The sequence below is a fragment of the Mercenaria mercenaria genome, chromosome 8, assembly GCF_021730395.1.
Source record: "Mercenaria mercenaria strain notata chromosome 8, MADL_Memer_1, whole genome shotgun sequence".
In the NCBI taxonomy this organism is placed as follows: Eukaryota; Metazoa; Mollusca; class Bivalvia; order Venerida; family Veneridae; genus Mercenaria; species Mercenaria mercenaria.
In genome coordinates this window covers 35,038,367-35,065,656 of record NC_069368.1, presented here as the reverse complement: position 1 = coordinate 35,065,656, position 27,290 = coordinate 35,038,367, and the positions used below count along the sequence as shown (strand labels likewise).

Genomic DNA, 27,290 nt, shown 5'->3' with positions numbered 1-27,290 from the left:
ATAATATATAGTTAATATATGATTATCGGGAGAGAACAACGTTTTTTTTTTCTTAGCCTAACTTATAAGTAGCCTATAAAATAAATAGATATGGCATTAATCTTCTCAGTGTGACATCTACATAAATTTAGCAATAATTTCCTTTACAAAGTTGCATAGCTTATTGTATTCAGACACATTTATACTTGCAATATTCATTAATCTATTGATCTTGTTTACATTTGGTCGTGTATAGTATTCCGATTTAAGAAAATGTCTTCTTCTTAACTTAAAAAACTGACATTCAAATAAATAATGGAACTCATCTCCTATACTGGTGTTACATAAATTACATATTCTCAAATTATAATCAACTGCATTCCAGCTTCCAGTTTCAACTGGCATCTTATGATTTCTAGTTCTAAATTTTATCATAAACTTCAGTAATTTTGATGGTGTTTTTAACAAATAGTCTTCAAATTTAAAATCAGTTTTAAATAATTTGTAAATTTTACATTTACTTGAGCTATCTACATCGGAATACCACTTGTTTAAAAATAAATCTGACAATTTTTGCTTAATGGTGGCTGATAACCAGGTGTAGTTTACAAAATCATGAGTGTCCCATATATTGTATAATCCGCATTTTATAAAAATATTTCTAACATTTTTAATCCATTCAAACATGCGTATTGGAACAGGATTTGTGTACCTAAAATGACTTAACATAATATTGTAAGACAAACTAGATAGTTTTGGATAAACAGGTTTAACCAAATAAGCCCAGTATGTAATAATTCTAGATTCAATATCTATACTAAGCGGTTTAAAACCTGTCTCACCATAGACCATAGAACTGGGTGTTGATGACTTAAGTCCAAGAATATATTTCAAAAATTTCAACTGAACTCTCTCAATTACCTCAATATTACCAAATCCCCAAATTTCACAGCCATATAATAAAATGGGTTTGACAGTTTTGTTAGAAAGATCTATTTGCATGTCAATAGGTAGGTAGAGAGACTTTGCCTTCTTAATGAGACTATACATTGCCTTTGTTCCTTGTTTAGCAATTAACTTTTTTGCATTGAAAAAAGAACCACTTCTGCTGAATAAAATACCTAAATATTTATATTCATTAACAATTTCTAACTGCTGTCCATTAAAACTAAAAGTATAATTCATATGTCTTCCCTTCGAAAATACCAGAATTTTGGTTTTAGCAGTGTTCAGTTTTAATTTCCATTCATTACAAGATGATCATTATATACATGTACTTATATAGATGTGCCCTAGAAGGAACTTTTGGTATGCTTTAACTTGTTAAACCATTTTATTATAGGTATCCTAATACATTGAAATTTGAAAAAAAACTTTTGAATAGAAGAAAGCAAAAGACTTTAAAAAAAGTGCATTGTTTTGTTAAAGGCCTAGATTTTGGCAGTGGGCCAAGGGATTTCTGTCTTCGCCAGCACAGTTGGGGGCTAATGACCATCACAGTATGGTTCCAATAAACAACGGTTATTATCATCTATATAATATCAAAATAATAATTGATATTATCATTCCACATTCACTGAAGAAAAATTAATTTCTTTCAACTCCACTGCACACATCTTCATGGTCCAGTTGGGGTCCCTGCTGTGCTAATTGCCCTCTAATCAGTTACGGTTACATAATCGCTGATAAGCAGCAGATAAGATGGGAGTTGTATATTGGATTTGGGAAGGGGGGGGGGGACACTTAAAGGCCTAGATTTTGGCAGTGGGCCAAGGGATTTCTGTCTTCACCAGCACAGTTGGGGGCTAATGACCATCACAGTATGGTTCCAATAAACAAGGGTCATTGTTTATTGGAGAGTCAGTCTACCTTTCAAGTGTATCAATTGACCATACGCCAGGCTCCGCCTACAGGTCACGTGGTACCACAAAATACTAAACCTCCGACATTTAGATCGAAATGGCTGCTGCTGCTACTTTTCGCGATATTTCTGAAGAGATTGGCGAGAAATGTTTGCCTTATTATGTGTCTTTATAACAAAGACGAATTGCGAGAAAGTACTGTTAGGGGTCTTACATTGATAGAGTTAGGATTTTCCAACATTCGGGGACGGAATTAGTTGAGAAAGCATGTATATTCAGAAATCAAAAGAAGACGGAAGAAGGCTACACGACGACAATTATTGATGATATCTATTGTTGTAAATTTTGTGTTGCTTCTTTAACAAATCACTAACAAGTTAATGCGTGTTTTTATTATTATAAATATATTTGTTTATAAATCAGTTTGATATTTCTATAGTATTTTCTTGATCTGCACTCTATCAATACTTATGCCCCGTGTGCAAAACTGGAAAAAGTGCATTGAAGGATAATGATACATTTACATTTTACGTATAAATAGCCCTTCTCACTCAGCCTAAAAAGAATTCACGTCACCGACGCCTTTCCACGTACATGTTGATCGAGGTAACTGAAAAGTTTGGGCACGAATAATATAGCATTTTTAGTTCATATTTTTGCTACTTGAACATTTTGATACTTTCTCTTCACAGTTTCTCGTTATGTAAATGCCCAATAAGAAGTGTTATGGCTTAGAAATAAACCAACAATGCCTAGTTTACCTTTGGCCTACGATGTGCCTGCGGAGGCCGTAGACTGTCCGTATCCTCTTTTTTGTGTGTGGCCTCGTGCAGCCAACGCACGATTTTCCGTGGACATAGTGCTTAAAAGAAACCGTACGGAGATTGTAGACCCCTGAGACCTTCGAACGGTCCTCGCACAGCTGCCACAGGGTTCCTGCATGCTGCAGTACCGAATGAAATTGCACGTATATTGAGCAATCATCGTGCGGCCTTGATATGGCATAACATTTTTAAGATGGTTATATATATTGGTCATCTCCAGCACGTAAGATTTCCGTTGGAAGCTTTCGGTGACTGCAAGGCAACTGCACTGAAATTGCACGACTTCCGTATTATCTCCGCGCAGCGTCCGTACGAATTTCTCCCAGCGTGTACAAAAAAAAAATGGCATGATGCCCGTATTTAATATGAACACATACACCGTAGCCACCTACGATGCCAAATTTAGACTAATTTATCGCAAGGCGCCCGGGTCAAATGTGAATTAGGTGAAAGCTAGATATATTAATACCATTGTATATACAAATATGTGGTAGTTTCCGTCGATTTTATCCACTTTCAGTTGCCTGTGAGGACGTCCACAAGTCTTAATCCAGCGAAGACACCTCTCAAAACTTTACTTAGGTTATGGAAAAGGGATAATCTAGGCGTTCTGGGAAGCAACTATCGGACTTGCAAAGTCCCCACTGACACCTTTTTACCACATTTACTTGTATATATAATCATTTTCAAAAGGAATTTATCAGTTGTTTTTATCGGTGTCGAGATCGCAATGTCGGAGGGTAATATTTACATTAACACCGTCTAGAGGTGTGCGCCGAATCAAGCGCATTGATTGGTTGTTCGCTTATCGATTTATTGGTTTGATTGACAGCCGGCGTTTAGTCAATTAGTAAGAAGAGGAAACAATGTAAATTATTTTAGATTAATTGATAATTAATAACATTTAAAGTTATACTAGTTTTTTTTTTGCATATCTATGTAAAGAAAAATATTGTTGATCAAACACAATAATAAAATAATAAGAAACTTATTTTACAATAATAAAAAAATGAGAAACTTTCTTAAAGAAATATGCAAGTTTATATTTTTTCAAATTCTGTCTGGAGAATTGTGATATTTCAGAAAATGTGACTTTCACTCATCTAAAGCTGGCAGAATACTATAGATAACATTTGTCTAAAATTGAAAACAGTATGTGCATTTCAAAGTTACAAAAGCAAAGCAAAGCATGAAAAAAGTCACTTTTAGCAACAAAATGAAAATGAAAATTGAGTATAGATGGAACACAATAATTTTACACTATTTTGTGTTTTATTATCATTATTATTTTCAATATTATTACTGTATCTTTTATCATCCTATATGTAATGTAATAATAATAATAATAATAATAATAATAATTATGATAATAATAATAATAATTATTATTATTATAACATTAAAGTAATAGTTATTATCATCTATATAATATCAAAATAATAATTATCATTATTATCATTCCACATTCATAAAAAAAAATTAATTTCTTTCTACTCCACTGCACACATCTTCATGGTCTAGTTGGGGTTCTGCTGTGCTAATTGCCCTCTATTCAGTTACTGTTACATAATCGCTGATGAGCAGCAGATAAGCTGGGAGTTGTATATTGGATTGGGGTGGGGCAGGGTGGGGGACACTTATATAGTAGTGAATCTAGGCCTTTAAGAAATAATTACAACCTACAAATAGATTTGATAATGTTCTATCATTAGTAGTCGCATAATGGCGGATTCAAATAGTCATCAGTTTTGTTTTGTTTTGCTCTGTAGAGCTATTTTCCTTATTTTCCATGCATGGTTTTGCTTAAATCACGACAGATGTATGTTTGAGATGAGGTAGCATTTCATAGTGAAATACTACAATGACAGAATTTTTCATGGATACTTAGAACTTACACCACCACTAGAATTTGGGGTCTCATTTTTAGCCGATTTTGCAGTTTTGTGTTTGACTGAAGATATTTTTTGCTTCAAACATGACCCCTACTTTTCTATTGATTTTTTATAGACTCTTCCATGCGTTAAATACTACATATTAACTGTATTCGCTAAGACAGATCAGTGTAACAGACTAGATATTTTATTCAGCAACGACAATATTCTTGAAGAAAATGTAAATTACAGACATTTAAAATGTGTCCTGATGTGTGCTACAGCCATTGGACATATGTCAATTTTATATATAATAAATATGAATAGTGTGTTGTAACCTATAAGGTCACTATTTAAACTACCTCTCTATCTCTTGCATAGCCTAGTTCCTGGCGTGGCAGTAAGGGGCAGGAAATCCATAAACGTAGATCATCATAAACTAGTCCATAAGTTACAAAGATTAGGTATCAACCCACAGGTCACTTTTTGGGTCAAGTTCTTCCTCCAGGGTCGCACCCAGCAGGTTGGCATTGAAGGTCATAATTCAGACAATCTCCCCGTCCTCTTTGGTGTCCCTTGCCTTTTCCTTTCCTACATAAATGCCGCCCCTGCTACCCCAGCTTCTACGCCCTTGTCTAGGTGTAATCATGAGCAAAAACCTATCATGTTTGTTTGTTTTGGTTTAACGCCGTTTTTCGACAGTATTTCAGTCATGTAACGGCGGGCAGTTAATCTAACTAGTGTTCCTGGATTCTGTATCATTACAAACCTGTTCTCCGCAAGTACCTGCCAACTTCCCCACATGAATCAGAGGTGTTACATGTTGAATATTCGTGAATTGCGCATGCGTAATGATGTTTATAATTCTGGCGCACTCCCCTCTATATAGAGGCTTTAGTCTGATAATACATGCGGTACAAGTAACACGTGTTGTGTTTTATATATTCATAAATTGGGTATCTGTCGATACCAAAACAAGAGGTGGAGGACTTATGAAGTCGTTTATCAAATAGTCATGGAGAACATACGCCCAGCCCGAGGATCGAACTCAGGACCCCGAGATCCGTAGACCAACGCTCTACCTGCTGAGCTAAAAAACAACAACAAAAAACCTATCATGGAACAATCATATCAAAAACATAACATCCAAAGCAAAAAAAAAAATCCCTAAGATTCCTCGAACGAAATAATCAAAACCCCAAATAAAAGAGTCAAAGAAGTTGCATATAAAACTTATGTTGTTAGACCTCAGTGAGAGTAATGTTCCACGTCTAACAATATGGCTCTCCATCCAAATAAGACAACTAGTATGTTAATTGGTACCAACAAGAAATTAAATAAAGTAAGAAACATAAATCTAACTCTAAATGATAACTGTATTCAAAATGTATCATGTCAAAAATTGTTAGGTGTTTATATTGATAAAAATTTAAATTGGGAACAACATGTAAAAAAGGTGTGTGAAAAATTGCACTCTAAACTGTATCTTTTTTACAGAATATCTAAATATCTAAATGCTGACATGAAGAATATGTTTTATAACTCGTACATTTTACCGATTTTTGACTATGCATCCACTATATGGGGAAACTGCTCTACGGGAAATATAGAAAAAATCTTTAAAATTCAAAAGAGGGCAGCTCGACTTATATTGAAAGTATCCTTCCAGACATCATCCAGTACTCTCTTTTGTGAACTTAAATGGTTAACTTTTCCAAACAGGATTAAATACAATATTGGTGTTTTGGTTTATAAAGCATTAAATAAACTTGTACCATCTTATATTTGTGACACTGTTGGAATTTGTGACAATACATACTATAGCCTTCGTTCTAATACGAAATTTGATCTACAGCACCTTCGACCTAAAACAAACTTTCTTAAACGTTCGTTTTCTTTTATGGCTGTAGAAATTTGGAAAGATATACCTTACTCAATAAGAAATGCTAGCTCAGTAAATTCATTTAAATATTTACTTAGAAACTTTCTTTTAATCAATACAGTGTAGAGTTATGTTATGTGACTGTTAACATGTGTTTTTTCTTCTTTACAAGTCTGCTCTATGGAATGACTGTGATATTTTCATTTGTATGAGTAAATGGTTTTGTGTTTGTTAGAGGCCCTTATTGAAAATAAGATTTGTATGCTATGTATGAAACTAAATGAGTCTTACCCTCTTTAAATAAAGAATTTATTATTATTATTATTAATATTATTATTATGGCATCCATGGCAGAAATATCTAACCCTCAAAATAGTTCTTTTACTCTATCTTTGTGATGCACATAATTTCTGTTTGTTTGTTTGTTGTTGTTTTTTTTTTACTATTTTTGACAGCTATCTCTGACAACGCGCATGCTAGTCATAATCGTTAACAATTGCTAAGCGGTAGAACATAGACATAGACATCCAGACTGTGTGCGTCCCGAGCGCCATATCTTTCATTCTTATATTTTTCCTTGGGTTATTAAGATAGAACCGAAGCTGTCCGAATAAAATCTTGATAGACGCTCATTGGGTAGAAGAGGAATGGCTACCACAGTAAAAAAGACTGTTGTTGCTGCCGGTTTGATTATATTCAGACGTGTTTCTAAAGAAATACAATACTTAATGTTACAGGCGTCGTATGGAGATTTTCACTGGTCGCCACCAAAAGGTATTTCAGTTGAAAACCAGTTTTTCTTTGGTGGAAGGGTATGAATCTTGGACGTTTCGACCCCAAGACATTTCGACCCCAAGACATTTCAACCCCAAAATTTAATTTTCTTGGACAATTCGACCCCAAAGACATTTCGACCCCTCAGAAATAGTTGTATGTTTTCATTTTATATTTCTTCCATTTTGCATATTTTAGAAAATATGAATATATAGAAAATATATTATGAAAAATCAGTTTTTAAAAGAATTATATCATGTTTATATATGAATATAAAAACGTTTACTGCATTTATTGCCAAAGCACAATTAATGTCCTTTGATTAGTCCTGATAGAGTTTGATTGGATTATCACACCTATTGATTATATCAATTAATCAGTATATTTGTAAGCACACACAAGTGACATGTGACAAATAATGTCTAACAAGGTAAGTGCAGTTAAATATGATAAGCTTTTATTTAATTTAAAAGCTAACAAAATTATGGTGATTGTGGTTCATCCATGAGTGCACAAATTTCCCGTGCGCTCAACAAATTTCCAGTGCGCACGCCGATTTTCAATCATGTACAAGACGTAACGCGCAAAAGTATTTTAATTTCCTTTTGAAAAATAATAATTTATGATCTATATGTTTGAATTCAGTCATAAATCACTTCAAAAATACCATTTGTTGAAGAAATACGGGTGTATTTCAGTTATGGCAATTTCCCGCGTGGTCGCCGAATTTCAATCTCTTATAAAATCGTTTTGCTTAAAGAATTTTATTTATCCTTCTGAAACTTATTATTTATATTATACACGAATGATTTCTGCAATAAACCCTACAAAAATACCATTTATTAATAAAAAAAAGGGTGTATTTCGGAAATGGAAATTTCCCGCGCGGTCGCCGAATTTCAGTCTCGTATAAAGTCATTTTGCGTGAACGTATTTTATTTTCCTTTCGTATTTTATTCATTTATGATATATATGATTGAATTATTTCAAAAAAACTTCAAAAATACCTTTAACTTACAAAATACAGGTATATTCCGGTTATGGAAAATGTATTCCGGTGTATCCCGGTTTTTAGGTGGATTCCGGTTTAATGTGTGACCGAAATCGCTTGGAGTTGTTAAAATCATACTTTTAAAATCATACTTTAAATCACGTGAATTTGCTAAAATATTTAATATAGAAAAAAGTAATACGGCTGCCACATTTTCCTTACAGATATGAAATATGATAATAATTTTTTCCCCGTTTTTAGCCCACCATCATCAGATGGTGGGCTATTAAAATCACTCTGCGTCCGTGGTCCGTCCGTCCGTCATTCCGTCCGTCCGTCCGTCCGTCCGTCCGTTAACAATTTCCCGTTATCGCATCTCCTCAGAAACTACTAGGGGGATTTTGACCAAACTTTGTCAGAATGATGTATTGGTACCCTAGTTGTGTCCCCCTGAAAATCAGACTGGTTCAACAATTTATGAGTGAGTTATGGCCCTTTGTTTATTTCTATAATTTATATAGATTTATATAGGGAAAAACTTTGAAAACCTTCTTGTCCAAAACCACAGAGCCTAGGGCTTTGATATTTGGTATGAAGCATCATCTAGTGGTCCTCTACCAAGATGATTCAAATTATTTCTCTGGGGTCAAATATGGCCCCGCCCTGGGGGTCACATGGTTTATATAGACTTATATAGGGAAAAACTTTGAATGACCTCTTGTCCAAAACCACAGGGCCTAGGGCTTTGATATTTTGTATGTGACATCATCTAGTGGTCTTCAACTAAAGATTGTTCAAATTATACCCCTAGGGTCAAATATGGCCCCGCCCTGGGGGTCATATTGTTTACATAGACTTATATAGGGAAAAACTTTGAAAATCTTCTTGTCCAAACCACAAAGCCTAGGGCTTTGATACTTGTAATGTAGCATCATCTAGTGGTTCTCTACCAAGTCTGTTCAAATTATCCTCCTAGGGTTAAATATGGCCCCGCCCCGGGGTCACATGGTTCATATAGACTTATATAGGGAAAAGCTTTTAAAATGTTCTTGTCAGTAACCTACAACATTCAAACTTGGACCACATGTATATTTTTGAGTGGCAAGATGAACCTTGACATGAGTTGACCTTGATTTTGACCTAGTGACCTACTTTCACATTTCTGTAGCTACAGCCTTCAAATTTGGACCACATGCATAATTTTGTGCACTGAAAAAAAATTTGACCTTTATTTCGACCTAGTGACCTACTTTCACATTTTTGAAGGTACAGGCATCAAATTTGGACCACATGCATAGTTTCGTGTTGCAAAATGAAATTTGACATTGATTTGATCTAGTGACCTACTTTCACATTTCTCAAGCTACAGCCTTCAAAGTTGGACTACATGCATAGTTTTGTGTACCGAAAAAAACTTTGACCTTTACATTGACCTAGTGACCTACTTTCACATTTTTGAAGGTACAGGCTTCAAATTTGGACCACATGCATAGTTTTGTATTCCGAAGTAAAATTTGACCTTGATTTTGACCTAGTGACCTACTTTTACTTTTTTGAAGGTACAGGCTTCAAATTTGGACCACTTGCATAGTTTTGTGTACCGAAATGACGTTTGACCTTTACATTGACCTAGTGACCTACTTTCACATTTTTGAAGGTACAGGCTTCAAATTTGGACCACATGCATAGTTTTTTATTCCGAAATAAAATTTGACCTTGATTTTGACCTAGTGACCTACTTTTACATTTCTCAAGCTACAGCCTTCAAATTTGGACCACATGCATAGTTTTGTGTACCGAAACAAACTTTGACCTTTACATTGACCTAGTGACCTACTTTCACATTTTTGAAGGTAAAGGCTTCAAATTTGGACCACATGCATAGTTCTGTATTCCGAAGTAAAATTTGACCTTGATTTTGACCTAATGACCTACTTTTACATTTCTCAAGCTACAGCCTTCAAATTTGGACCACTTGCATAGATTTGTGTACCGAAATGAACTTTGACATTAAGATTGACCTAGTGACCTACTTTCACATTTCCGTAGCTACAGGCTTCAAATTTAGGACCACATGCATAGTTTTGTGTACCGAAACAAACTTTGACCTTGACATTGACCTTGTGACCTACTTTCACATTTTTGAAGGTACAGGCTTCAAATTTGGACCACATGCATAGATTTGTGTTGTGTACAGAAGTGAAATTTGACCTTGAGCTAGTCAGTAAGTCTTGAAATTTGGAACACTCAAAAATGGCACATTGGTGGGCGCCAAGATCACTCTGTGATCTCTTGTTAACAGAACAGTACTCACATATTCTTACATTTTGTAGAAACGGGGATTTCGTGTTTGATATTTTACAACTGGAAGGAATGTCGTTCATAGAAAAGAAAAGAGCAGTTTGTAAATAACAAAAGTCATATTCTGTAAAGCAAATACTTTATGTGTGCGTCAAAATCGCGTACGAAAATAACATTAAACGCGAAAATAAGCAATATGTTGTTTAATTTCCTATTGTTTTCTTTACATTTTCGCCCAAATTAAAGGTAATGTTGACACATGTTTATAAATATCCGATGTCACCACAATCGCTTAATTGAGTGTTAATTGCAATGCGCACTGCAGATAAATACACACGTGCTGTATATCAACAAACAGTTAATCAAGGTGTGATAATCCAGTCAAAAGATTACGTGTTTCTGATTATGATTTTAAATATCAATATGATGAAGATGGTGACATCTTAAACTTCTTTGAGTTACATTATAATTATTTATATTTGGTTGAATCCCATAGAAATGAGATGCATATATCTTTCAAAAAAAAGTCAAAAATAGATAAATAAATAAAGAGGTATTAAAGATGTGACTTTATTAAAGTTATTTTCATAATTAAAATCGGCGAAATCGGCCCATGATTTAAAAATCTTTTTTCTTTTTTTTTATAATATAGCCATGTACTAAAATAGTCTTTAAGATGACTTGAACATATAAATAAACACCAAGTATGAAAATATGTTATATGGAGGTTATTTTAAGATAGATGATCAGAACGATTTGTTCATAAATTATTTACGTAATAAACGCGGCTGATACATAAATCCCGTTATTTTAATAATTTATAAATGATGATTATTTCGGTATTGTTCGGTATTGTGAGATAAAAATCACTAATTTTTTCATATGAAGGCATGTACTAATATAGACTTTAAGAAATAAAAAAAAAAAGAATTTTAGAAAAAAAAGAAATTTAGACAAATATGGCTCATTTTTGTAAAAAAAATCTTATTTTCGCGAAAATAACCGTATTTTAACATTTTAAATTAAATTGGTAATTAAGCGTTATTACATTTTGAAATTGCTCAATTATCTATAGATTAAAGCTTAATTATAATAATGACGGCATTCTTAGATGTTTTCAGGCATTTCATTGAATGGGGTCGAAATGTCCAAGGAGTTGGGGTTGAAATGTCTTGGGGTCGAATTGTCTCTTGGGGTTGAAATGTCTTGGGGTCGAAATGTCTTGCTAGCGAAGGGTATCAAGTCAACTCGTCCCCAAGTCAACTCGTCACCCAGTCAACTCGTCCCCAATTTGGTCATTTCGTCCCCTAAAATTGGTCATTTCGTCGCCCTCATGATAAAATTTGGTCAACTCGTCCCCATTTTTGTCAAATCGCTCCCCCCGCACCCTTTTGGTCAAATCGCTCCCCCCTCCCCCTTTTGGTAATTTTGTCCCCTTAAATATTTTAGGCGTTTTTGCTTTTTTATGATATCTTTGACTTTGAAAACTGGTCTTTATATCATCGTGAGTTTTGAAGGAGTTATATTGGAAATGGTTAACATTTAATGATTAGGTTGGATAAAATAATCAAAGAAATGTACTGAAAATATAAGACAATTCACTGAAATGAAATAAAAATAAATACAATGCCTTTAGTAATAAAAATATAATATAATAGAAAAATCTAATAAACTTTTTAAAAGTCATAGTATAAAAAGAGAGAGCCCTGATCATAATAAAAGAAAGTTTTAATTAGAAATACAAAACCCCCCCAAAAAAACAACAACAACAAATAAACAACTAATATCTGTCACATCTGTAAGACTGTATTACTAAAGATAACAAACATGCTTTATATTCATTTTTGTCATTAAAATAAAAAAGAAAATACTTCACAAGGCGGGAGACAGGGGTTTCTAAAAAAATAGAATTAGCTTATACCTATATACATGTATACGAAAGGTGTTAAAGGTTATTAATCACATTAAAAGTCGTTAAATGGGCTGCTTGGAAGGTGTTAATTGTATTTAATTGCATGAGAAGTTGTTGATTGACCGAATGAAATGTGTCAAAATTTTCCCCTAGTAGAGTGAAATGTGTTGATAGTTGATTGGAGTGAGGAAATTATTTGTTATAAAAAAGTTTAATAAAAAGTTTAATCTTATTCAAGAGTTTGAAAATAAGCAGCATCAAATACAGACATTTAAACAGCAATCATGCTGCCCAACATAGCAGTCTTACAAAAGAAAAGAGAAATTTATATAAGAAAATACCCTTTGTTAAATCTATTTTTTCTGAAGCAAAAAGTTCTTAAAACAAACGAAAACTTATGTATATTTTTAATAAATTTACTTATTTGAAAGAAAAAGAAACGACTTAATTTATCATATTTTGATTTTTTTCCAAAATACGTTGAGAAAAGGGGGGCCGAAAAAGGGGGACGAAATGACCCAATTTGAAATCGCCGAGGGGGGGGCGAAATGACCAAAACGGGGACGACTTGACTGGGGGATGAGCTGACTAGGGGACGAGTTGACTGTAAATCGGTGGAAGTGGCTATTCCTACGGTCCCGTAAGAATAGCCTCACAGGCTATAAATTTCCTACGGCTCTCCCGTAAGAATAGTGAAATAGTCCGCAGGTGGCTATTCCTACGGCTGTAAAGACAGTTTTGTATATCCATGTTGTATTGCATTGTACTTAGACCTAAATATAAGACAGACATAACTATATCCATGTTGTATTGCATTGTACTTAGACCTTTTTTTGTTTTCCATGTTATGTCAGGTCTTAACGTTGAACTGAAATAACGTATAGCACAAAAATCGCTTCAGATCTGAATTTTGATCTGAAGGTTTTTTATCGACTTTCTGGCAAAAATGACTGAAAATTTCACTTTGAGTGTAAAGAATAATCATAAATGTGCCTTATAGCAGCAGTAAAAGTTATATTTTACCGTATTTGTTATCAATTATCCGATTAATTAATCCAGTATCCAGTCCGTTGAAAATTTTGAATAGTGGCACGGTAATAACCGAGGATGTTCCGGATGTAAACATGATTTGCATATTAGAATCATTTCTTGAATGAAAGTTACCTTTTCTCTATCATGGCATTCTATTTTATAGGGGAACAACTCCTTCAGAATATTTTAAGTATCAAACTGTAGGACAGAACAGTAAAACATGTATTGGATAGATAAGTTGTTTGTCAAGATGCTGTTCGTTTACTAAGAATTCTGTTGTTTTGTGATATACTGCTAAACCTTAAATTAGCAGTTTTTCCACTTATTCACTGAATAACTTATTGTGACATTTCTGTAGAAAAATAATATATCTTTGTAATCTAATCTAACAGCAAATGCTTAATGACCAGTATCAATCAGTATTGACCAACCTAGTACACTTCTGACCAATTTGGGAGTATTGATTTGGTTGCTTTAACTAAATAATAATGCCTGCATTCACCTTAATCAAGCCCCAAATGCTCTTAAACAGTCATTAATTGATTGTTCATAAACTCTGCAAAATGTATTAACCGTCAGTGTTGACTTAATGACCAGTATTGACCAATCGACCAGTATTGTCCACTTCAGGGAGTATTGACCAAAACCGCTGGTTAAAACCGTGGGCAGTTTTAACTGCCCAAAATTGTTTCAGACTGCTGTTTTGAGTTTAATTGTAATTTCAACACATTTCATAATACACTGTCAAACTTTTCTCACATGAATGACCTGTTATTTCCATTATTACAGGTCATGTTGACCGAGGAGAGACTGAGAGGCAAGCTGCATTAAGAGAAACAGAAGAAGAAGCTGGAATTACAGTTGACCAACTGCATCTGTATGAAGACTTTAGAACAGATTTACACTATACAGTGAGAGGAAAACCAAAAACTGTGATTTACTGGTTATCTGAGCTAAAAAATCCTGACTTTGCTGTGAAATTGTCAAAGGAACATAAAGACTTTAAGTGGTTAGACTTGAAAGACGCTTTAGAAATAGCAAAGTATGAGGACTTGAAAGAAGCATTAAACAAAGCTCACGATTATATAGCAACTTCCGTAGCCTCATAATAGATACATGTATAATGTGGACATGAAAAATAAACATCCAGCACAGCTCAGGATGAGATCTCAGACTCTCCTCATACATGTATTTGAGAAGATAGATTAATTTTGTCTTGTCTATACTCCTTATAATGAAACAAAACATACCAGGAATACTTAGTTTTAAGGTAATTATACACATTGTGTATGGGTCAAATCGGCAATTTGGTTTCAAGAACACATTGGCCTGCAGTATGATTTCAGCAGATGACCCCTTTTATTAATTTGTGGCGGGAGTTATAGGAATGATCTCCGTCCATCCTTCCGTCCGTCCTTCTGTCCGTAACACTTTCCTGTCCGCTCCATATCTCCTAAACCCCTTGAAGGATTTTCATGAAACTTGGGTCATATGATCACTTCATCAAGACAATGTGCAGAACCCATGAGTCAGCCTTGTCCGCTCAAGGTCAAGGTCAAATCTGAAGGTCAAAGGTTTGAGCCTTCAGTTTTGTGTCCGCGCTATATTTCCTAAACCCCTTGAAGGATTTTCATAAAACTTGGGTCAAACGATCACCTTATCAAGGCAATATGCAGAACTCATGAGTCAGCCATGGTGGCTCAAGGTCAAGGTCACAACCGAAGGTCAAAGGTTTGAGCCTTCCATTTTGTGTCTGCTCTATATCTTATAATTCCCTTGAAGGATTCATTTGAAACTGGTCAAATGATCACCTCATCAAGGTGATCTGCATAACTCATGAGTCAGCCATGCTGGCTCAAGGTCAAGGTCACAACTAAAGGTCAGAGGTCTGACTCAGTGAGCCTTTCATTTTGTGTCTACTCTGTACTCCTTTAAGGAATTTATAAACTTGGGTCAAATGATCACCTCATCAAAACGATGTGCAGAAGTTATGAGTCAGCCATGCCAGCTCAAGGTCAAGGTCATAACTTAGGGTCAAAGGTTTGAGCCTTGCATTTTGCGTCCACTCTGTATCTCTTAAACGCCGTGAAGGGTTTTCATCAAACTTGGGTCAAATGATCACCTCATCAAGAACTCGAGAGTCAGCCATGTCAGCTCAAAGTCAAGGTCACAGCTCAAGGTCAAAGGTTCGAGCTCTGTATCTCCTAAACCCCTTGAAGGATTTTTATGAAACTTGGGTCAAATGATCACCTCATCAAGACATTGCAGAATTCATGAGTCAGCCATGTCAGTTCAAGGTCAAGGTCACAGCTAAAGGTCAAAGGTTTACCCTTTCACTATCCATAGCTGTGGCGGGGGATTAAGCCGTCTTTCAGACTACCTTGTTTTAAGGGTCTGTAAGTGAGAGGTGACAGTGGCTTTGGATTTGAAAGCTGTTCTATCAGCTATAGAACTTGTAGGCCTATTGTCTTCAAATTTTTTGAGATGTTTGTTTGTGGTCAGTAGATGACTGCTTTGTATTCTTTGGGTCAAATGGTCAGAAGTAAAGGTCTAGTAGCTAAAGTTCTCCCCTTTTATCTCAGACAGGTCGCCAATCAGTGGAGATATATTATACAAACAGAGGCTCATGTTGATTATGATCACATTTCCTATCTACCTTTTCTGTTTTTCCCTAAAAAATAAGCTTGTATCACAAACATGACAAATATATTGATATATGTTTTTGTCTGTCTCTAGATACAATGTCTGTGCACTACATCAAGATAGTGCACATCCATTCTCTCATTTGTAAAATGAACTTATCTATCATTTAATATGGGCTGTAACATTTATATTCAAAGGAGTGTTTTCAGAAAATTACTAATGGTGAATAGTTCAGACTGTCTGTGCAAGCTTACCTTGGTCTGTACTGATCTCGAAGGCAGAATCACTTGCCACCAGCAGACTAAAGGTTAACTTCAGTAGTATCATGAATATTAATAATGATTGTTGACAAGACAAATTGCTTAATCATGTTTCAGTTTTACAAGAATATTCTTATGCTTGTTTTTCTTGTCAAAGAATTATGTGTGAGTAAAAGAATAAAAACAAATTATAATCATATTTTATATATTCAGTTTTGGTAATCGTCACCAAGGAATACTTTCGTTGAATTATTTCATAAAAAATTCTGCTTATTACAGGGATCATCCTAGGTCAAAATTTTAGGGAGAAGTGACTTCTCCCTCCGCAGAATTTAGGGAGATATCGAGGAATTTAAGGAGAAAACTCGGCATAGTATTCAGTTTCCAGCCTATAATTATATATTTCCACTTCCTGTGGGTCTTGCTATAAATTATAAACAGTAATTATTTAAGGTATTGGACCCCTAATAGTAATGTTTTAAAAACGGCATTTGCTCAATATAGTCTTAAAGTTGACCATGTTTCACACTGTGTTGCAAATTTTAAACAATTTTCACTGTGCCGTTTTTTGTAAATTTTGTATAATATATGGTATTTCCTCTTGCTCAAGAAGAGACAAAATTAAATGTGATGGCCACAATCTAAAATGCTTGCAGAGAATTCATTACAACATTAATTTTGATAAAAGAAACATCAAACTATTGTTAAACAATTATAAAACACAAAATAAAACTTTAAAAATCATTTTTGTCTAGTGTGCCTCAAGTAAACAGATTTAATGAGACAGAATTCTAACTCCAACATTGAAAAATTAAGGTCGAATCCGGTGGGTCTGTTTTGAATTTTGCTCACTTCATTCAAAAATAACCTTGGGGCAATAGTAAAACCTACCTGCATTTTTTCCACAACATGTAATCTAACGAATGAAGGCAAAATAGAGAACTTTTACCGCATGTAACTCAGTATTTTTAAAGATGTCTAACTCTACCCCTCCTGATTCAGAGGTAAATTCACATTAAACAGCAAAAAATCGCTTATAAAATGAAAATATTCCACTTTTGTACAATTCATCAATAATTAGTCTTGAAAGAAGTAAAAACTTACTAGAAAAAAAAAGAAAACATGGAAAAAAAAATTTGGTCCCAGTGGGGTTTGAACCTACGCTCCCCTGAAAATTGCAGTCAAAGTAGGTTTATGGTAGGAATTGAATACTCTTCAAAAAGAAAATACTCTATTACGGGTCCAATACCTTAAGGAAATTGATTATTGCATTATTTTTTTCATGAGTGTATAAATAAAGTATTAACATAGCTATGAAAAAGTCGTAAAATTTTTATCCAAAATTTACACGTCCGAAACTCGTAAGTTTATCAGGTGCATGATCGAAATGCTGTGAAATTTTTCATTCATGTTTCGATTCTCGTGCTTTAATAATGCCCGACTCTTGCATCATATTGTTCAGATTTATACATTTAATTGATATATTTATTAATCTTTTCGGAAATATTACCAAACTCGTAGATATTGGCGATCTTTTTGCAATAATTTTGTACGGCAGTTTAGACGTCCGTGGAATCATATTTTTTTTATCCACAGCGCCCGGGCAATTCATTTATAGAAATTGACCGTATTTGAAATATATTTTGAAGTAAGTTTTAATAAAATTAATAAATAATATACTGTTGATGCATAATATCATGCACTTGTTAAGTGTATTGGCTTTTTACACGCCGATTGAAAATATTCAAAATGGCGGCGGCGTCTAACAATATTATTGATTAACACTGTGGGATATTAACGATGTGATTGGCTGAAGTTTGACAGGCGAGTAGAAGGGGTTGACTATGGATTTATCGGTAGATAGTCCCCTACTGGTTGAAAACCAGTTTCGGGGACTATAGGAATGCGCTTTTCCGTCATTCTGCATTCCGTCCGTCCACAGTTTTATGTCCGGTCCATAACTCTTTTATCCATAAAGGGATTTTAATATTACTTGCCACAAATGTTCCCCATGATGAGACGACGTGTATTGCGCAAAACCTGGACCCCTAGCTTAAAGGTCAAGGTCACAATTGGAGGTCAAAGGTCAACAGGGCTTTTTTCCTGTCCGGTCCATAACTCTCCCATCCATGAAGGGATTTTAATATCACCTGGCACAATTGTACCTCATAATAAGATGATGTGTCATGCACAACTTTTGAGACCCCTAGCTCAAAGGTCAAGGTCGCACTTAGCAGTCAAATGTTAACATGGCATGAACAGGGTCTGTTCGTGTCTGGTCCATAACTCTTTCATCCATGAACGGATTTTAATATTACTTGGCAAAACTTTTCCCCATGATGTGACGACTTGTCATGCGCAAAACCCGCACCCCAAGCTCAAAGGTCAAGGTCACAATTTGAGGTCAAAGGTCAACAGGGCTTTTTTCCTGTCCGGTCCATAACTCTCCCATCTATGAAGGGATTTTAATATCAGTTGGCATAATTGTACCTCATAATAAGATGATGTGTCATGCACAACTTTCAGACCCCTAGCTCAAAGGTCAAGGTCACACTTAGCAGTCAAATGTTAACATGGCATGAACAGGGTCTGTTTCCTGTACGGTCTATAACTCTGTCATTCATTAAGGGATTTCAATATTACTTAGCACAGATGTTCCCCATGATGAGACAACATGTCATGCGCAATTCCCGGAGCCCTCAAAGGTCAAGCTCACCATTGGAGGTCAAATGTCAATAGGGCTTTTTTCCTGTCCGGTCCAAACTCTGCCATCCATGAAGGGATTTTGATATTACTTTGCACAAATGTTTCCCATGATGAGGCAACATGTCATGCGCAAAACCTGGACCCCTAGCTCAAAGGTCAAGGTCACAATTGGAGGCCAAAGTTCAATAGGGTTTTTTTCCTGTCCGGTCCAGAACTTTGTCATCCATCAAGGGATTACAAAATTACTTGGCATAAATGTTCCCCATGATGAGACGACGTGTCATGCGCAACACCCAGAACCCTAGCTTAAAGGTCAAGGTCACACTTTGAGATCAAAGGTCAATAGGATTTTTTTCCTGTCCAGTCTATAACTTTGTCATGCAAAACAGGATTTAAATATCAGTTGGCACAAACATTTCCCTGGATGAGACAACATGTTGTGCGCAAAGCCTCGGCTCTAGGTCTAAGGTCAAAGTCATACTTAGAGGTCAAAGGTCAAATTCAAGAATGACTTTGTCTGGAGCATTTCTTCTTTATGCATGGAGGCATTTTAATGTAACTTGGCAAAAATGTTCACCACCATGAGACGAATTGTCGCACGCCAGAACCAGGTCCCTAGGTCTAAGGTCAAGGTCATACTTAGAGGTTAAAGGTCAAATTCAAGAATGACTTTGTCCGGAGCATTTCTTCTTCATGCATGGAGGGATTTTGATGTAACTTGGTAGAAATGTTCACCACTATGAGGCACACTTTTTTTAGAATTATGTCCCTTTGTTGTTACTATAAATAGATTATATTGTAACTTTTTTATTACTGGCCGTAGGGAAAAATTGAGACCACTTTTCTGTGGTACAACATGCACAGTACATCCAAATTTTAGGTGTATTTTGATCTATCTCTACCTGGTAAAGAGTTTCTTGTGGACTTATATTTTATAGATTGTTTGTTTGTTTTTGTTTTTTTTAGGGTTTATTTCACTTTGTTGTTACTATAAATAACTTTTATGATAACTTTTTGTATAATCGGCCAAAAAAAAATCCAAATGAAAACAACTGTACGTTTTTATATGTGCAAATTTTAATCCAAGTGCTTTGTTATATTATATTGTATATATAGTACAATATTGTTTATACATCATTGACAGATATCAGTTCATTATGTTATACTGCAGTAGAGAAAATTAGGTGCCTTCCAGTAGGGGACTTTGTATTGCATGGCAATACTTCATTCACTTGTTTCTTCATGGAAAACATACCGTTATGACTATATATTTCTGGGTTTTTAGCTCGACTATTCAAAGAATAGTCTAGCTATTCTACTCACCCTGGCGTCGGCGTCACACCTTGGTTAAGTTTTTGCATGCAAATACATGCAGCCATCAGTTATAGGCATATAGCTTTGAAACTTATTTTTTCTTTTTCTAGGTCAATTACCAACCTCTCTGGGTCAAGTCCCTTAACTCTGACATGTATTTTGAGCAAACTATGCCCCCTTTTGGACTTAGTAACTTGCTGTTTAACAGCAAGTTACTATCTCCAAAACCAATGCAGATATTGATTTGAAACTTCACATGTGTCTTCGGGGTTGTAAAACTAGTTGATAGCAGCAAGTCCCATAACTCTGACCTTCATTTTGGCCAAATTATGCCCCCTTTTGGACATAGCAAATTCTGGTTAAAGTTTTGCATGCAAGTACATACAGCTATTACTAAAAGGCATATAGATTTGAAACTTATTTTTTCTTTTTCTAGATCAATTACTAACCTCACTGGATCAAGTCCCATAACTCTGGCATGTATTTTGGGCAAATTATACCATTTTGGTTAGAAAATTCTGGTTAAAGTTTTACATGCAAGTACATACAGCTATTTCTAAAAGGCATATAGATTTGAAACTTATTTTTTCTTTTTCTAGATCAATTACCAACCTCACTGGGTCAAGTCCCATAACTCTGACATGTTTTTTGAGCAAATTGTGCCCCCTTATTTTGGTTAAAGTTTTACATGCAAGTTATTATCTCCAAAACTAATGCAGATATTGATTTGAAACTTCACATGTGTCTTCGGGGTTGTAAAACTAGTTGATAGCAGCAAGCCCCATAACTCTGACCTTCATTTTGGTCAAATTATGCCCCCTTTTGGACATAGCAAATTCTGGTTAAAGTTTTGCGTGCAAGTACATACAGCTATTACTAAAAGGCATATAGATTTGAAACTTATTTTTTCTTTTTCGTGATCAATTACTAACCTCACTGGATCAAGTCCCATAACTCTGGCATGTATTTTGGGCAAATTATACCCCCTTTTGGACTTTGAAAATTCTGCTTAAAGTTTTACATGCGAGTTTCTATCTCCAAAACTAATGCAGATATTGAATTGAAACTTCACATGTGCCTTCGGGGTTATAAAACTAGTTGATAGCAGCAAGTCCCATAACTGATATGCATTTTGGTCAAATTACTCCCCCTTTTAAACTTAAAAATCTTTTGATGTTTAACCTTTTTGGGTAATATTTTCCTGCTTACTATTTTCTGATAATACTGGGACAATTTAGACTCTCCTCGAATTAATGTGTTTTCACAGCTTTGAACATTTGTAAACTGATTCAGTCATTCTCTTCTCAGTATAGTTTTATAAAAGTTCCTTTATTATTGTTTCGTGATATAGATTTGATATTTCAGCCTAAACATCTGTCACAAGATTTTTGTCTCTTGTACAATTATTTACTTTATGGTTTCCAATAATGTAGTGATTCATTTCACGGACTGTTTTGAAGTTTTGAAAGGAAGACAATTGTGATATAAAAAAAACATGCAACAGATGGCAAACAATAACTTGGTCTAGAAATCAATATAATGCTTACAACATTTTCCTAACTGCAATATTTAAAAGAGAATTTACCGTAAATTTGGGTAAAGAATGAAATAAGAATCTGTTGAAATAGCTTCATCATTTTGTCTGTTTTTAAATTGTGCATAAGTCAAAGTAGTTTGCCCTCAGCAGTCTGATCAGGCCCCAGTTTCACGAAAAAACTTAAGTAATTACTTAGTTAAGCCTGTTATTTCAAAATTATGCTATTGCTTAATTTATTGTTATTTCATGTTGATTTTTCTAGCTACTATGTAATTGTAGCTAAATTATACCATGGGTAGTAGTTGTCGTGCAGTACTATTTCATCAAGCAATATAATTTCTATTAAGCACAGTAAACGAACTAAGTATTCCTTAAGATATTTCTTTGTTTAATATTGTTTTCTTTTAATTCAGAATTGTGTGTTGTCAATTTATGAATAATCTATATTCGTGGATTTATGCCAAACGTTGAACTCTTTATTTCATATAAGTTACAACTGTTTAGCACTATCCCAAATAGCATGTTTGTAATACTGAAAAAGTCAACATTAGAAATCAATAAAGAGCAAATACAGGCAATAATAATAATAACTTAGTAAGCTTCTGTTATTTCGAAATCGGCTTGGGCTAAGTTTATGCAGTATTTCATGATTCTGTTGTACCGTATAACCTATGTATTTGTAGCTAAATTATACTATGGTTAGTAGTTTTGGTTGCAGTACTTATTTCCAGTCAAGCAAATATCTACATTGTCTACTAAGCACAGTATAAACGACAATAAAGATTTCCTTAAGTTATTTACTTATTTTAGATACATGTTTTCTTTAAATAAATTGTTGTGTTTTTTTATATCGAAATCATAATTCGTGGGCTTTAGTGCAAAAACGGTAACTCCCCTTCTTATTTTCATATAGTTCCTGGTTTTGTTGCATAAAGCTCCACGAATATACGTCTGTTTAGTGAAAAGTCAACATAAATTTAAACTACATAAAGAGCAAAGTTGGCTATAGAAATAACAGACGTAGCTAGTATTTAACTTAACGTTTTCGTGAAATCGGGCCAGTTCAGCATTCTAGAGTATTATGCAAGTATTTGCATAACTTCTGTTTGTAACACTTATTGAACATGTGTACTTTATTTGATTGATAATTTCTGTGCGCTTATACGGGTATAAAGGCATTGGACATTTTGCAAATCAACCGCACAACTACTTGGCTTCAGTTGGTTAACCTTAAAGAATCACATAAATAGCATCAATCTTATTATTTTACGATAGCTTGCACAAAATAATGGTTGCTTTAGGATATCAAAATCAAATAAATGTCAAGATACCATTCCATCACTATAAAAACATCAAAAGGCCGCCAGTTCAACTTAATCGTCTCGATTAAATGTCTGTTTTGTTGAATAGTTCACTCCAGCGAAATTCATACATCTGTCTGTGACTCGACATAAAATTAGTTAAAGCTTATTAATGTTCTTTTCAAGTTGGCGTGTCGTTTTAAAATAGTTTGGAACGTGACATCTGTTAGAGTTAACTGAATTGAATCGATAAATCCTGGACTTCATCTTAGCATGAACCTACTTTTAATCACCTTTCATTTATCCGAATTAGATCGTTTTTATCGTGCATTTGGATCAACGTAAATGTTTGTAAGCTGAATATTTGAATTAAATAAACGTCGTAATAAGTTAATATTGAATAGAAACACAAAAGCTGCATAAATATAAGGACAGATTCACCGTCATGCTGTTGATAGACATATTTTTGAAGTTTTTTCTGATTGTATATGTAACAGTACTGCCGAAAATTTACTTTTAAAAGATATTGAACATGAGCAATATTATATAACAGTTATGATAATTACAAGCGAATGAACAAATGTAGATACTCTGTGATTCATAGTTTTAGCACAGAACTGCATGTCACTAAAATACCAAACTCTAAGACAGCACGACCGTGCCAAGTCGCCATGTTCTAGCAAAACAGTGGGCATATACATGCCCTTGCGAAAATGCAGTTGAAAATCCATGGAATTCTTTGAAAATTCATTGGAAATCATTGCAGTAAAGTTCAAGGAATTTCTAAGAATTCTTTGCAAAAGTTTGGAAAGGTCTGATGGAAAAACATTGGAAAACATTGCTGGTATTGGCACAAAATTCCAATGAATTCCTATGAATTCCAATGAAATTTGTTATGAAAATCCAAATAATTTCAAAGAATTGCAACCTAGAAAAAGATTGGAAATCTTTGGAATTTCAATAAGGCCTGGCACTGAGGAAAAGATTGCAATTCATTGAAATTTTTACTATTGTACCTAAACAGATAATATTTACTATGGAAAACTTTAGAATACCTTGAAATTCTAAAGGAATTCCAAGAAATCCAAAGAAAAAAAAGAAATAATATTGTTACAAAATTATTTTAATATAATATTGAGACAGATCTAGGCTTCACAAAACACAAAAAGCATAAAATTCAAAGGGGGAATAACACATATGTCAGCGGCTTTTACATCTGTGGTTAAGAATGATAAAAATTCACTTCGCTTAAACTTAAAAATTAAACTAAAAGATATATCAAATAAAAAAATTATTTGATAGAAAGTTATGAATACAACACAATCATTTTTGGAGTATTGTAGGCCCAATTTAAGGTGGCATCAGAATGTCTCTTTGCTTTTCCAAAACCATCACCAGGGTCAGGACCTTCATTCCAGCCATTTCTGAAAATGATATAACATAAACAAATTATATTAATAATTGCAATTAAAAAATAATATTAGACAATGCAATATAACCTAGTATAGTAGTATGTGAAATGAAAACTCTAATTTGTAGTTACCATTTAAACATTCTACATGTATCAAAACCATTTAATTAATTTATTTATTGGACACTGAAATGAAAATATTGAGAGCACCACCTGTAGGTACTATCCCTCATCTGTGTAAGTTCTTGACCAGACAATATGCAAGTTTTTTTTAATCAGACATGCTTAAAAAGAAATCTTAGAATTTAGTACTGACAAAAAATTAATGTCATAAAATTTTGGTGTAATGATCAACCTGTCAGTGTGACGTTAACCCCAACAAAATAAATAAATTATCAACCTTTGTAATTTGTATAGTATAAGTGTTTGCAAATTTTAACTTACAATTTAGTTGAAATATTCTGTAATTTATGTTTGATGGGTTTTCTGTCTGTGATCTCATATCATCCTGTAGCATAGTCACTGAAGCCATCTGATTTCTCTGACTACATCAGTTCATACATATGTGTTGAAGGCATTACTTCTAATAACTAAATATGTACACTCTTTCATCTGAAAATGTTTAGACTCTGTTGTAAGTCAGAGGTTCAAAGTGATTTTACTATCATTTTAGTACTTATTACAAGAAATAAATAATTGAAAACTGTAATAATTAAGTATTAAATAAACTGTTGCTTCAGAAGCATAATTATCTATTATTCACATTTACCTGAAAAAGTTACCTGTAACTGGAACAACTGATACGGGGACTGGTAACCGGCATTTATTTTATCTTATGCTGTCGTCCAATCGAAGCGTATGCAGTAGGTTATTCTGCTATTACTCAAACACTTACGCCTTACAGTTTAACTCGTCCTTTCAGTGAAAATCTGGGAAAGCATTTGTTGAATTTTTTGTTGAAAACAAAAGTTCTGCCATGAAATTATTGCCTGCATCTGTTTTTAAATGGAAAATATCTACATTAATGTTACTTTTCGCCCTGTGAAAATGGCTAAATATAGATTTGTCATACCCAGAGAGAAAGATGTCGTTTTTTACATGATATTTGCCTTGTTGATTCAGAGTATTTAGAACAAAAAAATTAGGACATATTTTAATGAAAATAGCAAGTCAAAACTGTAAACTGTTGCCTGAAAATATTTGTTTATGATATTGCTCTGTTCTTCACCATTTAAATGCGTGTTAAACCTAGATGGTTGTCTGCAGTTTTATCTAAAGTTCGGAATACTAAATGTAAGTTCGTTGTCGGCCTTTTTTTTTTTAAAAAAAGTGTTATTTTAATTTAAATGCATTGTATTTTTCACACATCAGTTTTAAGATTAAATTTATTCAACTAATTTTTGGAGTTTAAACAACAATTTCGTTTGAAACATTCCCTACGTTCAAGAAGAATGTTTGTTTCTGTATGTAGAAATCTGACATTATAAACAATAATTATAATTATGGCTCTACAAGATTAAGAAAAGTGTCAGCTTTCTGTTATTTTCCATTTTTTTTTATTCAAATCCAACAAAAATCGGTCCTTTGATAAAGGTTTGAAGTTACGTGGTAAAATATTTCTTCAGGGAAGTGAGCTCGAGTTAATTCATAATAATTAATCATATCACCACATGCAGTCGCATGCTGTTTTTGCTTCAGAATCCCTTTAGATCAATCTCTGATCATCTAATTATCGCCACTTAACATGTGACTGGTAAACCCTTTGAACAATAAGTGTTATAGCTCCATGATTAACATGAGATAATATGCTAATTACACGCTAATCGATAGTGGCGAAAACAAAATATCGATCGCTAACGACTGATCGATATTTACAGGTATGGACGACAGCATAATACAGAATAATGTATTGATTTATACGGAGTTTCTACTCCCCGTATTAGACCTTCCTGCCTGTAACCAGGTGAAATTTCAATCTACTGAGATGAACAAAGTTCCTGTTTCAGTCTATTTATTCTAGACATGTGATTAGCTTTAAAACTTACATTTTACATTAGAAAGTTTGATGTTCAAAATTGTTCTTACCTGATATATCCCTCTAAAAACATTTTAGAGTTTCAAGTTAGCTTTATTCCATTTGCCTCCAACAACATGAACAAAGAACTTCCTGTTTACATTCAAATTTTTGTATTCATGAGCGATTTTCTTTGGTACAATATAGTTACTGCAGGGAATATCTAGAATGTTCTTAAAATATATATGTATATAGTTCATGGGAGAATTTATCCATTTATTTGCTCACAGAATGTTCAAAGATCACAGAAAAAAACAAAACAAGCAGAAATATTGGGATTATTTTTTGGGGTACAGGTGTAAAACGGCTTCAGAAGCCTGTATTTTCATTGGTCCTTATTTTGAACAGAATGTCCAGGTGTTATCAGCTATCTGTGTGTGTTAACACATCAGTATACATTGAACAGCAGTATATAAGTGACTGTAAAAGCTAGAAAATTAATCATTGCCAATCATCAAAGGAATAGACTTATTCAGTTATGATGATGTAACATTATAAGCATAATTTCATTAACAATTTGTTGGACTCATGAAATAGACTTTTAATGCCTATTAGCTGATGCTATTGTTTGAGGTGTTCAATAACCAAGAAACAAATAGCTTATATAATGGGACAT

At 34.0% G+C, this 27,290-nt stretch overlaps 1 protein-coding gene and 1 long non-coding RNA gene across 2 annotated transcripts; one reads left to right on the top strand and one right to left on the bottom strand.

The window, feature by feature from the left end:
- Positions 1-7,034: 7,034 nt before the first annotated feature.
- LOC123565784 (bis(5'-nucleosyl)-tetraphosphatase [asymmetrical]-like) lies at positions 7,035-14,631 on the top strand. Its single transcript, XM_045359572.2, has 2 exons — positions 7,035-7,192; positions 14,218-14,631. The coding sequence occupies exons 1-2, from the start codon at positions 7,066-7,068 to the stop codon at positions 14,535-14,537; spliced, it is 447 nt and encodes a 148-aa protein (XP_045215507.1). The 5' UTR covers positions 7,035-7,065; the 3' UTR covers positions 14,538-14,631.
- Positions 14,632-24,441: 9,810 nt separating this feature from the next.
- LOC123565786 (uncharacterized) lies at positions 24,442-26,806 on the bottom strand. The gene is made up of 3 exons (XR_006689238.2): positions 26,686-26,806; positions 25,045-25,212; positions 24,442-24,613 (listed from the first exon to the last, which is right to left on the bottom strand). It is a non-coding gene; the product is annotated as an uncharacterized LOC123565786 (long non-coding RNA).
- Between the last annotated feature and the right edge of the window lie 484 nt (positions 26,807-27,290).

Bases quoted from the DNA above. Each gene is read 5' to 3' on its own strand.
- LOC123565784 (XM_045359572.2), top strand. From the start codon at position 7,066: ATGGCTACCACAGTAAAAAAGACTGTTGTTGCTGCCGGTTTGATTATA. The intron at 7,193-14,217 runs GTATTTCAGTTG...CCATTATTACAG, and splicing joins TCACTGGTCGCCACCAAAAG to GTCATGTTGACCGAGGAGAG.